This window comes from Phalangium opilio, unplaced genomic scaffold (assembly GCF_054372755.1).
Source record: "Phalangium opilio isolate 3A_F unplaced genomic scaffold, DU_Popi_V2 ptg000003l_1, whole genome shotgun sequence".
Classification (NCBI taxonomy): domain Eukaryota; kingdom Metazoa; phylum Arthropoda; class Arachnida; order Opiliones; family Phalangiidae; genus Phalangium; species Phalangium opilio.
The window spans coordinates 11619677-11634028 of NW_028324145.1; the positions used below are offsets into that span (position 1 = coordinate 11619677).

General features: G+C 36.1%; 1 protein-coding gene across 1 annotated transcript; it reads left to right on the forward strand.

Moving 5' to 3' along the window:
• Positions 1-7722: 7722 nt before the first annotated feature.
• On the forward strand, positions 7723-13780 carry LOC149717865 (uncharacterized). The gene is made up of 5 exons (XM_089841040.1): positions 7723-8607; positions 8694-8890; positions 11959-12057; positions 12144-12551; positions 12886-13780. Exons 1-5 carry the CDS (start codon positions 8196-8198, stop codon positions 13138-13140), a joined length of 1371 nt encoding a protein of 456 aa, XP_089697166.1. The 5' UTR covers positions 7723-8195; the 3' UTR covers positions 13141-13780.
• Positions 13781-14352: the final 572 nt, after the last annotated feature.

A 14352-nucleotide genomic window follows, 5' to 3' on the forward strand; every position in this document is an offset into this window, starting at 1 on the left:
AATACTCTCGGTGCATGCCGCATGCGTGTCATTTTTTTTATTCGAAATTAGTAAATCGCGTCGATGTTTAACTAAACTTAATTAAACGAGGATTATTTATTTTTAACTTAATTAAATATCTCGTTAGGGATTAAAAACAAATAATTTTTTTCCTAAATTATGTTTCAAAATGCATAGAATTTTGGTAGAAGATTGGTATTTTCCAAGGTGGCCGCTTTCGCGTTTAGGCAAGAAGCGTTTGGTTAGGGGGGGTCGGTAACGAAGGGGGAAGGCAGCCATTGTTCTCTAGCTAAACCTAGCATAACTCCCTTATTATCTCCGCCAATAGAAAAGGCCGGTCCAGTTAATTTTGCCGCGCGCGGGAACCTCCGCCAATAGAAAAGGGCGTTACAATTAATTAAGGGCGCGGTAGCTTTATGAGTTATACTCATAGATATATATACGGGTCTAGATACCCTACTGAATCGGGGGAAAATACGGAGATGACAGCTAGCAGTCGACGCGATTTTCCCGGGGGAAGATACCTAGTGCGCCATCTATCGCTGAATTTTGAAAGCTAAAAAATTGGATAAATAACTTTTGCCAGCGGGCGTGCTGATGCTTTGCAATTGTATTTGGTAGTTATAATGTTATTATTTGGTTTCGAGGTGGTAAACAAACTTTTAATCATACTTATAAAAAGATATTCCTTTCCAGAAGTTGATAAATTATGACAATGTGTGAAAGAACAACTGTTAACCATCTTTAATGCCTTATTTCACTAACATTTCATTAAAAACACTACTCCTTTTACGTAAAAACTATTTATTTCACTTAAGAACATAATTACACGTATAAAGGAGATCAAAAATACGTAAAGCTATTTGAAAAGTTAAGCCTAATTTGAATTTCCCGCTCTTTTCATATTCGAATTTTTCGTTTTTTTGTTTCTTGAAACTCTCAATAGATGGCGTTTGGATCTAATTCCCCCTCCGTAAAGCGTCGACTGCTAGTTCTCACCTCCGCATTTTTTAAAGGGCCTAACAGAGGGGAAGTGTATCTAGACCCGTATATATATCTATGGTTATACTATAGTTAAGTCTATATTTAGACGGTTAACTCCCCCCTCCCCACCCCGGAAGAACCTTGCGCGGTGGTTCGGTCTTCTTCCCCAAATCTGTAAACGGTAGTGACGGGGTCGCCAATTTCGCGGCGTCGCCATTTGCGTACGCAACTTGGTCTAGGTAAGCATGAAAGGAATCGCGCTCTTAATTTTTTCTAATTTTAGCCCGTTTAATTATTGAGATTAGCTTAATTTTAGCCTGGGATTAAGCACTAAGCTAATTAGAGGCTTCTTTTAGATAAAATGGGGTAATTGAAAGTTAGAATAAAGATTTTTTAAGGGAAAGAATTAATTTATTAGCCTAATACAATTTTCCGTAATCGCGATTAGGCTTAGGTTTTGATCGTCCATCGGTAAAGACAATGGCTTCTTCCCCGATCTTGTCAGCTCGCCTCCATTTTAGCGTAGTAGCTTGGGAACTGGAACGAAGTTGTTTAGTGGAAAATTAACGAGACTTAATCAAGATTTAATTAATTTTGACTTAGTATAAATAGTTTTATGCAAATATTTTTTAGATTATTATTTTTTTTTAAATACTTTCGGTGCTTGCATGTTATTTTTTTTTTACTCGAAATTAGTTAGTCGCGTCCATGTAACGAAAGATAGGGATTTTCCAAAATGGCCGAATTCGCGACTAAGCAAGAACCGGTTTCGTGTTAGGAGGGGAGGCCGCTCTCGCGACAAGGGAAATGCCGCCATTGTTCTCTCGTTGGAAACCTAGCGCTACTCCCTCGTCTCCGACTATGGAAGAGAAGACCGTTACCCTGGTTACAGTTAATTTTCCGCGGTGGTTGAACTTTATCAGTTAGCGCGGCTTCTTCTTGTAGCTTAGCTCAGCTGTAGTAGGTTTCGTTACGTCATTGTTACTTTTCCCGCGCTTGGCAACTGTCAATCAAGGCTGATACTTAATGAAGATATTAACTTAGAGGTCTATTTCAATTTAACTTAATTAATCGAGGTCTATTTTAGTTTTAACTTAATTAATCGAGGTCTATTTTAGTTTTAACTTAATTAATCGAGGTCTATTTTAGTTTTAACTTAATTAATCGAGGTCTATTTTAGTTTTAACTTAATTAATCGAGGTCTATTTTAGTTTTAACTTAATTAATCGAGGTCTATTTTAGTTTTAACTTAATTAATCGAGGTCTCTTTTAGTTTTAACTTAATTAATCGAGGTCTCTTTTAGTTTTAACTTAATTAATCGAGGTCTCTTTTAGTTTTAACTTAATTAATCGAGGTCTCTTTTAGTTTTAACTTAATTAATCGAGGTCTCTTTTAGTTTTAACTTAATTAATCGAGGTTTATTTCAACTTTAACTTAATTAATCGAGGTTTATTTCAACTTTAACTTAATTAATCGAGGTTTATTTCAACTTTAACTTAATTGAGGTTTATTTCAACTTTAACTTAATTGAGGTTTATTTCAACTTTAACTTAATTAATCGAGGTTTATTTCAACTTTAACTTAATTAATCGAGGTTTATTTCAACTTTAACTTAATTAATCGAGGTTTATTTCAACTTTAACTTAATTAATCGAGGTTTATTTCAACTTTAACTTAGTTAATCGAGCTTTATTTCAACTTTAACTTAGTTAATCGAGCTTTATTTCAACTTTAACTTAGTTAATCGAGCTTTATTTCAACTTTAACTTAGTTAATCGAGCTTTATTTCAACTTTAACTTAGTTAATCGAGCTTTATTTCAACTTTAACTTAGTTAATCGAGCTTTATTTCAACTTTAACTTAGTTAATCGAGCTTTATTTCAACTTTAACTTAGTTAATCGAGCTTTATTTCAACTTTAACTTAGTTAATCGAGCTTTATTTCAACTTTAACTTAGTTAATCGAGCTTTATTTCAATTTTAACTTAGTTAATCGAGCTTTATTTCAATTTTAACTTAGTTAATCGAGCTTTATTTCAATTTTAACTTAGTTAATCGAGCTTTATTTCAATTTTAACTTAGTTAATCGAGCTTTATTTCAATTTTAACTTAGTTAATCGAGCTTTATTTCAATTTTAACTTAGTTAATCGAGCTTTATTTCAATTTTAACTTAGTTAATCGAGCTTTATTTCAATTTTAACTTAGTTAATCGAGCTTTATTTCAATTTTAACTTAGTTAATCGAGCTTTATTTCAATTTTAACTTAGTTAATCGAGCTTTATTTCAATTTTAACTTAGTTAATCGAGCTTTATTTCAATTTTAACTTGGTTAATCGAGCTTTATTTCAATTTTAACTTAGTTAATCGAGCTTTATTTCAATTTTAACTTAGTTAATCGAGCTTTATTTCAATTTTAACTTAGTTAATCGAGCTTTATTTCAATTTTAACTCAGTTAATCGAGCTTTATTTCAATTTTAACTTAGTTAATCGAGCTTTATTTCAATTTTAACTTAGTTAATCGAGCTTTATTTCAATTTTAACTTAGTTAATCGAGCTTTATTTCAATTTTAACTTAGTTAATCGAGCTTTATTTCAATTTTAACTTAGTTAATCGAGCTTTATTTCAATTTTAACTTAGTTAATCGAGCTTTATTTCAATTTTAACTTAGTTAATCGAGCTTTATTTCAATTTTAACTTAGTTAATCGAGGTTAATTTCAATTTTAACTCAATTAAATTTATCGTACGCGAATAAAATAAAAAGTAAACTTTTTTTTAAAATAATCTTACTAATTGTTTAAATATCTTTTAAGGTGAATGGTCCCACCTCTTGGCCAACGATACGAAGTCACTTACATACATGATTGATGGATGCGATGGATTCTGGATTCCGGACACGCCCATGGACCAGGGCGTCAAATAAGGTAATGCGTATTTTGTCCTCAATTATTTCAAGGACGTTTTTTTACCAACACGTCCTACAAATACCCTTTAGTTAGGCTTATAACCAGTGACCTTACAAAGTGACTTTCCTTTTGAACTCCGTGCGTGTTTAGCTTGACGTAGGCTAGTGGGTTGTATTTATAAGTGCACGTATAAATCCCGCCCACAAATGCCTACCGACCGCTTTTGTCAAGCCAAAACTGGAGTTCCTTAGGAAGTCCCCTTGTAGGGGATATACTGGAGCAGCGCTGCGATGCTTTAGGTGTAGGATCTAGTTAGGCAAATACTTAGTTTTAAGGGTAAAACTAATCGCTTAAAATGACAACGAAATATTGAAGACTTCAAGCCGCACAATAAGATGACGTCAACAATATCCTTTACATTTTTGTCTATGTACCATCTCCTATGAACTCTTGATTAATTCGAGTTTTTTTCGCAGGACACATACAACTGGACAATGGACATCTTGGACAAGATCTCGATGGATTTAAAGCGTGGTGGTGGTACCGTGAGTCTTTGACCAAATAATTTCCTTGCTTGACCTTACTTTAGGCCATGAGAATAAGGTTTTTTAAACTCATCTGACTTTTCCAAGTAACCGGTTTATTTATAACCGGTCGTGCGAAGTCGGATGGGTTTATTTGTCAGGAAGTGTATTTATTTGTTTATTTAGTTAGTTAGACCCGCGGGGCCTAGGTCTTCCGGGTGCATTGCATGCGCACCTGATGTGACTGGGGTCGCCAAGGGTTAAATTGTTTATCTAGTCAGATCAGAAGTGTTAGTTAAATTTAAATTTGAAGTTTAGGTTGAGCTATTTTGTGTTTTTTTTTTTAAACCCTAGTGGCGTATACTTCCGGTTTTCAAAGTCCAGGGCAGGGGGGTTTTTTAGCTTAGTCCGCCGCCATCGCATTTAGATAGGTCCTGGGTGGAGAAAGCCGGTTGTTTTACAAAGCGAAAGGTTTTTTAGGCTTAGTTAATTTAATGTTAGTCCCGTTGACCTTGTTCCGCGGAGGTTTCGGGTCAGAGGTTATTTAGGTTATGTTAAGGATAGAATTTAGGAAATAATCTACACGTCGATTTGTCTTTGAGACCTTCTTCGAATTACAATACAAGTTTCGCATAAAATATTCATTCTACACGTCGATTTTTTTTTATTTCTTCAAGAAAAAAAACTATATTCTTCAAGTTGTCTGTGTCAATTACTTTGGGAAACGCGGGGGAGGGGTAGTAGTTAAGTAGTAGTAAACGCGTTATCGAGAAAATAGTCGGGTCTCGATTAGGACTAGTTTCCAAGTCATCGAGAACTTCTGTCTTCTTCTTCCGGAAGACATCGCCATATACCAGAATCGTTCTTCTTTATCGATTCATCCTCTATCTTCTCCAATTTTCCTTTCCCCCATTCTTCCCCCTCTCTCTTGATTCCTTCAAATTATCCTTTATGATTTGAAAGAATCTTGCCTACGTATTTTTTTATCTTAGCCAGGACCTACTTACTTACCATGGTTTCGTGCTGTCCTTGACTGGTTAAGTTCCAAGTCTTGTACACTCGAACCATTAATTAAAGTGTTTAATATTGAACTAATCTTTCCCCCCAAAGCTCATCAGAGACCTTCAGTCCTCCTAATGTGAGGCAAATAGAACTTTTCAATCCTTTTGATCTCCCTATTGGTTGAATTTAATGACCAATGGGAGATTGAAATAAGGGTTTAAATGGTCTACTTTATGTTTATCGTGTTGTGTTGTGTCCACTCGATGATAAATTGTGCCGTGTACGTAATTAATTAATTAATCTTCGCGTGGTACTGGTGTACAATATTATTGTTGGGTGGGCCCCCATTCCGCGGGGCTTCCACTAATGTTGGTCGACTTCCGGTTTGGGGTTTATTTCCTTGACTATCTCTTTTTTACTAACATGGGACAATGGAATCCACTGCACACTTCCCATCACCGTGGGAGTTGGATTCCGAGTAGGTGCCCACATACAATCCCTTTTAACGCCTTTTAGTTTTTAAGTATTTGATAAAACCGAGTAAAGACATTGTTTTAAACATTGTCTTTCTCTTGCGTCTATTGTCCTATATGTTTGTTATTTATTTGTGACTTTATTGGGGGGAGGGGAATTTTGTGACTGACTGACGCGTTTGCCGTAAATAATCGCGACTTCGTTGTGATTAAAATCATAATGATATTACTTTTACTATGATTGATATTTATTATTCTTACTATGATTGATAAAATAAAAATAAAAATAAAATCGTATTTACTATTTTTTGTGTATATTTTGTTAATATTTTTCCCCACAGGTGTCGCTTTTTAATAATTATTTTTATTGAATTGATTATATTGTTAATATTATTATTATATTTTCTTTCCCCACAGGTGTCGCGTTATAATGATTATTTTTGTTGTTGTTGAATTAATTATATTGATATTATTAATACATTACTAATGTTTAATTATTGTTTTTCCCCCAACAGGTGTCGCGCACTAACCTTTTTCTCTCCCCCACAGGTGACTCTAAGTCGTGGGTCTGCCTTCACGTGGCGAGAGTCGTTAAGGTTGTAGATTACATTTTTTTTAATTATATTCCTTACATACAGCTAATAGAGGTCGTTGTGTTAATATCTACGCGGTTTTTAAGGGCCAGGCTCAAGTACTATGCGTCACTCTATTACTCGCGAGGTAAAATTCGTAATTACCTAATGATTTGGCTACGAAAAACCGCCTAGATACGTTGGGAACAATTATTCCTAGTAGCTGTATGTATTCTTGCCCTTAACTACAGAAATTCTAGTTAATTCGCGCAATTACGCCGTTAATTAACATAAAATGTACTCTACAACTAACTAAATGACCCACGCACACTCTCTACAAATGAAGGACCCATGCAATCTTGACTTCTTTTAGAAATCGTGTTAATTGAATTCTATCATCTCAGTTTGTTTGGGGTTTTATTAGTTCCATAAAATGTTTGCCGGCATGTTTAATGCAAGGTTTAAAGTTAAATGAGTTAATTAGGGTTCATACAAATCGTGAAATGTCAGGGAAATTAATTGTTGACTAAGAATTGGGGGAAAACTTCGCCTAGATACATTCATGATTGAGAAAAATTATTCTTAGTAGCTTTATGTATTCTTGCCCTTAACACTACAGAAATTCTAGTGTAGGAATAAATCGACTCAATTGCACTATAGAGTTATCTCAGAAGCCTTAGTGTGACGTCACCTACGCTATAATTTGTCCTTAGAACCAAAGAGGTACCAAACATGGCCGCCCACTGCCAAAGCTAAGCCAGTGACGTTTTACCCAGGCGCTGACGTCACAACTGAGATGGCTCTATAGAGAGCTTTCAGATGGGACAGTAGTACGTCACGCCCTCCCAAGTCTTAATTACCGCTGTTCTGGTAGCCATATTGGGTGGTCTCAGCTCTATAGAGAGCTTTCAGATGGGATAGTAGTACGTCACACCCTCCCAAGTCTTAATTACCGCTGTACTGGTAGCCATATTGGGTGGTCTCAGCTCTATAAGAGTTTTCAGATGGGATAGTAGTACGTCACACCCTCCCATATTGGGTGGTCTCAGCTTCATTTCTGCTTTAAACCCACCACCAATATGGCAGCGTAAATTATGTCACGAGACTTAGCTCCTCCTCCAACTGAAAGCTCTCTATTGATCAACATGAAATGTCCCCTTCAACCAACCAAATGACCCACGCACTTTAGTTTTGGTCTTGACTTCCGTTAGAATTCTTGTTGTACGATGTCTAAGCCGAAACAAGTTATACCTAGTTTGTCGCGTTTCGAGTCTGGCGTAACATCGCGTTCCTCTAGTATTTTCATTCTCCCCGTCACTTTTATACAAACTGCTGCCGTCGCGTTCTGGTGGGAAATCAATGCCAGTCTCGGACTCTCGGCCAGACGCCAGAGACGAGACAGACAACATTCTGCGCGAGTAGTTCAAGCTTGACAGAGACAGCCACGAATCCGGGAACTTGTTTTTTTTGTTTTGATAATTTCGTTACCGTTTTCCCATTCATTCCCAGTGTTAACTCTATATAATAACTTTCGGTATTATTTATAGTTACAAATCTCGGGGTAATTAGCGAGTGAATTAATATTAATTAAAATTAGTTCGGGAAGCGAGTTATGAACAGGCGCACGTCCTAAGTTACCGACCGTGTTTCCTTAAGCCTAACTTTGTTTGTTACGTTACCGGGGGACGATATTCAAGTTCAAGAGCGCGGCCGGTAATAAAGGTATTATAAACATGCCGTCTAAGTTAGAGCAGTTGCAAGCGCAATTTCGGCAACGTATTGATCAACAAAAGGAAGAGAAATTAAGCAGTATTCGCATTTATAACCAGAATCAACAGCGGGTTTTAGATCGGGTTTCTAAAAGTAATGGTAGTAATATTTCGGGAGCGTCTTGTACCGGCGGCAATGGGAATCACGTTAATGGCAATAATAATGTAGGTTTAAATGAATTAAAGAAACCGGCGGGTTCTTCTATTAGTCATCCACCCGCGCTTAAACACGGCGGCGGCTCAGGGGTGGACCGTTCTCGCCCACTTAAACCTATGACTATCAAACCTACCTTGTTGTTGAAATATGATGAAAACTCATCCGGACTCGGTCCTGAGCAGTTGCAAGCAGCTACCGCTCGGAGCACCAATCTGTCTGGTATAAATGATTTTTATTATTTAATCTTTACTTGAATTATTAATTCCATCCTAAATGGTTTCTAAGTTAAATGATAATCTGTTAAGGCTCAGGAACCATGGTATTGAGTTCTAAACCACGGGCTACCAGCGCCTCAGCTGTATCAAATCATTCTGGGGTTAGTAGATTAGCTTCGCCACAATCTAAGACTTCAGCCCAACCAGCCACTAAAGTTGAAGTTAAAAAGACTGGAGCTGGCAATAAAGTCATATCAACTACTGTAAAGCCAAATGAAATCATGAAAGTAAGTTTAAAATTAAATTTCTTTGATTATTTTGGGTTGTAGCTGCGGTATAGGAAAGCTAGAATCACTGCAACATTAGACCTAATAGCATTATTGGTTTTAGTACTTCAATTTCAAATAATACCAAAATTTAATTTTTAATGAGTTTTTTTATACCATTTTAATTATGCCAGTATTTTTTATTTTAAATATATTTATAAATTAAAAAGGGGTAATCAACCTACATTTCACTACCTACTGAAACCCTCCTTAAAACGCGTGATATAATTTAACGAAGTTTACTAACCTATTTAACATAAAATCATAATTATAAAATACCCACCAAAATAAAATTAAACTTGCACAAATGCCTATTAATTTTCTACTGGTACCTAATCACCAAAAAAAATTTTAAATATCTTAATACACAACCAACCCGTCCCTTATGGAAATATCTTCGTGGTTTTAAATTTTTAAATGGAGAGTCGGTCGTGGTAAATAACAAAACCTCCTGGGCCCTCAGGGCATCATTTTAGAAACGAGGGACCAAGCAAGTAAGCAAGCTGGTTGGTAAAACTAGAATTTATTTTAAAGGGGTCGGTCAGTTAGTTAGTTAGTTGCCCATAATTTCGCAGTCACTTAAAGCCTTAAGACGAGACACCAAAAGAATTATTGGGAGTGTTAGACGCTTCGTGTTTCCCCCTTTCTGAAAGGGGAGAAACCAACGTCTTTTTGAGTAGATTAGGTGGAGGCATGGCATGGCATAGCATAATATTTTGGGTGGAAAAATAGTGTAGGATCTCCTTTATGGACGTTGCTGATGCTGATATCCTTATTTGGTAGATCCTTCCCACTTAAATTTTTTTGCCAAAAACGGGGTGAGGGCTAAAAACTTACCAGAGAGGGGGGAGGGGGGGTGCTAAAGAGTTGAGTCATCTGGACGTGTTACTGGCTCTGTTTTTTTATTATTATTAAACACCACCACCAGTTCTTACATAATCAGCCCCCTAAGGAGTTGTCCCGTGTGCTAAATCGAAAATTATTATTTCTTTTTTCTTTGCTTGCCTAGGCCTAGTATTATTTCACCCAATAAAGCCTCTAAGATATATTGTTAATTGTATCTGATATAAAATAATTATTGGGTATATTGTTTTAAATTGGGCTATTGAGGTTTCGTTTGTTGTCATGCCTAGACAAGAGAGATCAAGGAAAGTTAGGCTTAGAGATTCAGGAAAAGATTAGCTTTACTGGATTGTTCGTGTTTGTGAACTTTGACCGAACTTTGGGGGGGGGCAGAAAACTGATCGTAATTAGATAATTTTTAAAAATTATTTTTATTTCATTTTTATTTAAGTGTTTTAATTGGAATAAATTAGGAAGGCTCACAATATCAGCTTCATTTAGGTTTAGGACATTCTTAGTTTAAATTAATTATATCCTCGCTGTGTGTTCAGTTTATTGCAAAGTCACCAGCCCAACTTTCAATAATTCTTTTTGTGATTTTTTTGTTTTTTGTTTTTTGTTTTTTACAAAAGTCATGGGTAGAATACAAAAGATTAATTCATGGGTGTCGAAACAAAGGTATAGGACGCCGCGAAAAATGCTTATTCAAGCGAAAACCACTCCCCTACCCTTTCCTCCCCCTCTCTTGAGTATCTTTTTTACCTTTTATGTCTGTGTGTGTGCGGTGGAATATAGTTGTAACTTACTTACCAAAGGCCCATGAACCTGCTTAGCTAAATTTTTTTCTTGGGTAACAACATAAGTTCATAAGATATGTTCCATAAGTTCGTCACTGGTTACAAACTGGAGCTTGTCATGAAGTGATTGAAGTAGGTCATAGATTCGAGGTAAAGCGATGTACGCCTGGTGACTCAGACTAAACAGGAAGATGAACTGCAAAAGCGAGTGCAGTAAATTCTCGCGTAGTTCTCGATCTAGAATTACGAAGTATATGTAGTGTCATACTTATGGGAACATATCTTATGAACTTATGGTAACAAGGAGTAGAATAACGAAGCCGTGCCGCGTAATGTTAGAGTAACGAAAAACGTGTCTGTAAGGTCAAGCAACTAAGCGAGACTTAGCTTAGCACGCCTCTCTCTCTCTCTCGACGCTTCTTTTAAATATCGTGCCTTCTGTGAAACTAGGGGTAATTACACCTCGTTGCTAATGGAGTTTAGGCAGTCGCCATGTTTTTATTTAAGAAAGTAACTTAAATCTGCTGGTTAAAAATTACCCAAGAGAGAGAAGTCACTTCATAACTTATAACATTATCTCTTGTTTAGCCGCGTGCGAGACCTCAATTATAATTTCTGCTTAAATTACATCGTTTAAACGCAAAAATGCTTAATTACTTGTTTAAAAGAACTTTTATTTATATATATTCTTATCTATTTTAATTGAGATAAACTAGGAATATTATCTTAATTCGAAAATGACTTCATTTTAGTTTCTTTTATTGGCCTGGTTTTTATATCTATTTGGGGGTTTGTTTAAAAGCCCGTGAAATAGGAAACACGTTTTTCCGTTCTGAAAATAAAACGGAACGTCATTCTTGCGGTAGTTCCCATTTATATGATATTATTTTTATTTGATTTCTTCGGGAATCAGCACCTAGAATCGTTAAAACGGGTTCTATTATATTAAATCAAACCCCATTCAATCAAATTAAAGGGATACTGAAATGTCTCCCTCCTTCAATAAATAAAGACTTCCTTCTTGACTTGAATAGGACGTTTAAGGAAGTGGACCATGTCCGAATTATTGCGTAATAAGATACGCTCGACATGAAATAGAATATTATTATTATTATTAGATAGCTTAATTCAAACGATACAGATTTATTTCTTCCCCATTAATTTTGTATGGCGGCTCAATGGCCCCATTTCATTTTTTTTCGCACTGTTGTCTTGTGCTTAACGATCTTTGTCGAGGACGCTTAATTTTTCAATTTAAATTTCAAGGCGAAAAAGCGAAAACCTACGATCGAATTTATTTACACCTACATTTATGTCATAATTAACTTCTAGAGTGTTTTGTTTTTAATTTCAATGGAAGTTAGTTAACGCGCGTCTTGCTTTATGTAGGTGACGGTTGAAACGATAAAAAAGGCCACACCGCCATCTTCGACCGGTCACAGTGTCACAACTACTGTTAAAACTACGATTCACAAAAGAACTATAACGGTATTTTCTTTTTTGATGAGTTTATATTAGAAGCTTATTAACTCGGAAGTTATAGGAAGAAATGTCTCTTTCCTTCCTCCTCTCAGCCAATCAAACCATCGCCTTCAGCGCGCAATGGTCACTCTGAGAATGGTACCACCAAGTCATCACCCTTGGTCAATACCACGCCAAAATCAGCTACGACACCCGTGTCACGTCGGGTTACGCCCAGCCCCGCCTCTTCCTTCAAACCCTCTTCGGCGCCAACTACTTCTACAACTAGGAAGGCGTCCACACCACCAACCAAAAGCGCCCCACCGACTGATCCCAATATGTCCCAGTGTTCGATTTGCGGTCGCAATTTCGCCAAAGATCGTATCGAGAAACACGAGACCATTTGCCAAAAGACTTCGGTTAAGAAAAGGAAACCCTTTGACGCCACCAAGATGAGGGTCAAAGGAACGGAGGCTGAACAGTTTGTGCGACGAGGGGTTCATAAAAAGGAAGATCCCAAGGTTGGTAGTCTGGTTTTACTTTTTCTTCTTCTTTCTTATTGGGGGCAAATGACCCAGTCAGGTTATCATGACTTATCATTAAACCTACGATGGGTGTGGTGTCTCTATCTATCTGTGGGAATCCCCCGTCGTGAATGAGATTATTTGTAATAATTTAACGCCTACAAAGATGTCTAAGCCCTCGTAATCGAAAAGAGACAAAAATGTCCTTAAAACATTTCTAGTGGGAATGTTGATCTCAATTTAATACTCAAGAACTCGTGGCGTAATTAAATCTTAACCCTTTATGGCTTAATGATCTTTGGATTTTGTCCCGTATTTCTTCATTCTTAAGTTGAACAAGAAAAGTAATTGGCGAAGCAAACACGAGGAATTTATCAACAGCATTCGACAAGCCAAAATTGTTCAAAAGCATTTAGAAGCTGGTGGAAAATTGTCCGATTTGCCACCACCAAAACCATCTGAAAATCCCGATTACGTTCCGTGTCCTCATTGCGGACGCAAGTTCAATGAGGGAGCTGCTGAAAGACACATTCCCAAGTGCAAAAATATTGTTTCTAATAAAAAAACGCCAATCAAAAAGAAATAAAATGTCCCCATTTTAAAATTAGCGGAAGCTGACCAATAGAGATGATAGAAAGTTGGGTAGGCCTAGTAATTAAATTTTTTTGATTAATTAAAAGGGCTAAATTTATTAGAACACAATTAAGCTTATTGGCAAGCTACTGGGAGGGAGGGTTTCAATTTTTGATTTTTTTTTTGTACACCCATTATTATTTTTTTATTATTATTAATTTATCAGTTCAGTTCAGTTCCTCGCGTTTTAGTTTCGTTATATAATTATTTTAGGCGCTTTTTTTTTAATTGGTGCTAGTATATATAATTCGACTTAGCAATGTTAGTTAGCCTACAAAACTATTTTACTAATAAAAATATACCAGTGATTAAATATTTTTATACCCACAATATTAACTACTCTTTGTAATCTTGTAAATATTAAAAAAAATGCCAGCTGTGGTCTGTCTGTTGTCTATATATGATGTTGTTATCCGTCGTCGTTATGGTACGAGTATAAGGTTAAAGGTTAACTCTCTCTTGATATATCCGTATATATACATTGTGTTAATAAATATATATTATATTCGGGAGCTCTTTATGGTTGTTATATTGGTCTCTAATTGTTGTTATAATTAACCTAACAGGGTAAAAATAAAAGTTCTACATTCGTATATCATGTTTATTATTTCTTCTTCTGATTCAAATTCTAAAGGTGGCGCATTGTTGTTGGGGGTATTGACAGGGCCGGAAATATGCACAGGACACTGGACATTGTCCAATAGAATTTTAAAATGTCCCATAATTTTTTTAAAAACTAAGGGGGTCACTGGACAGTTTGACCAATAAATTTTCCGAAGTTTTGATAGCTTGACTATGGAGATGCGACACTATTTTGCACACTCCCGTGGACAATGTCCTATAAATTTTCAAGTCAAACAGGGGGTCACTGGACGCGTGCCTTGTAAGAAATTTTTCTTATTTCCGGCCCTGGGTATTGATAGTCTAGGCCTAGTATATCAAGGTCAATATTTAAAGGAAGTTTCTATTCCTAAAAATTGGCCTACTGTGAATTTTACTTCCACTTGTATTATCTGAATAGGCCTAATTTAGTTATTTAGTATTATTATTATTATTATGTGTCACTCGTTAATGAGAGCTTGTCATGAAGTGACGTAGGTGAAACGTCATAGATTCTCGTAAAGCGACGCCTGGTGAGGCGCTATCTCAAAGGCTTAGTATAGAC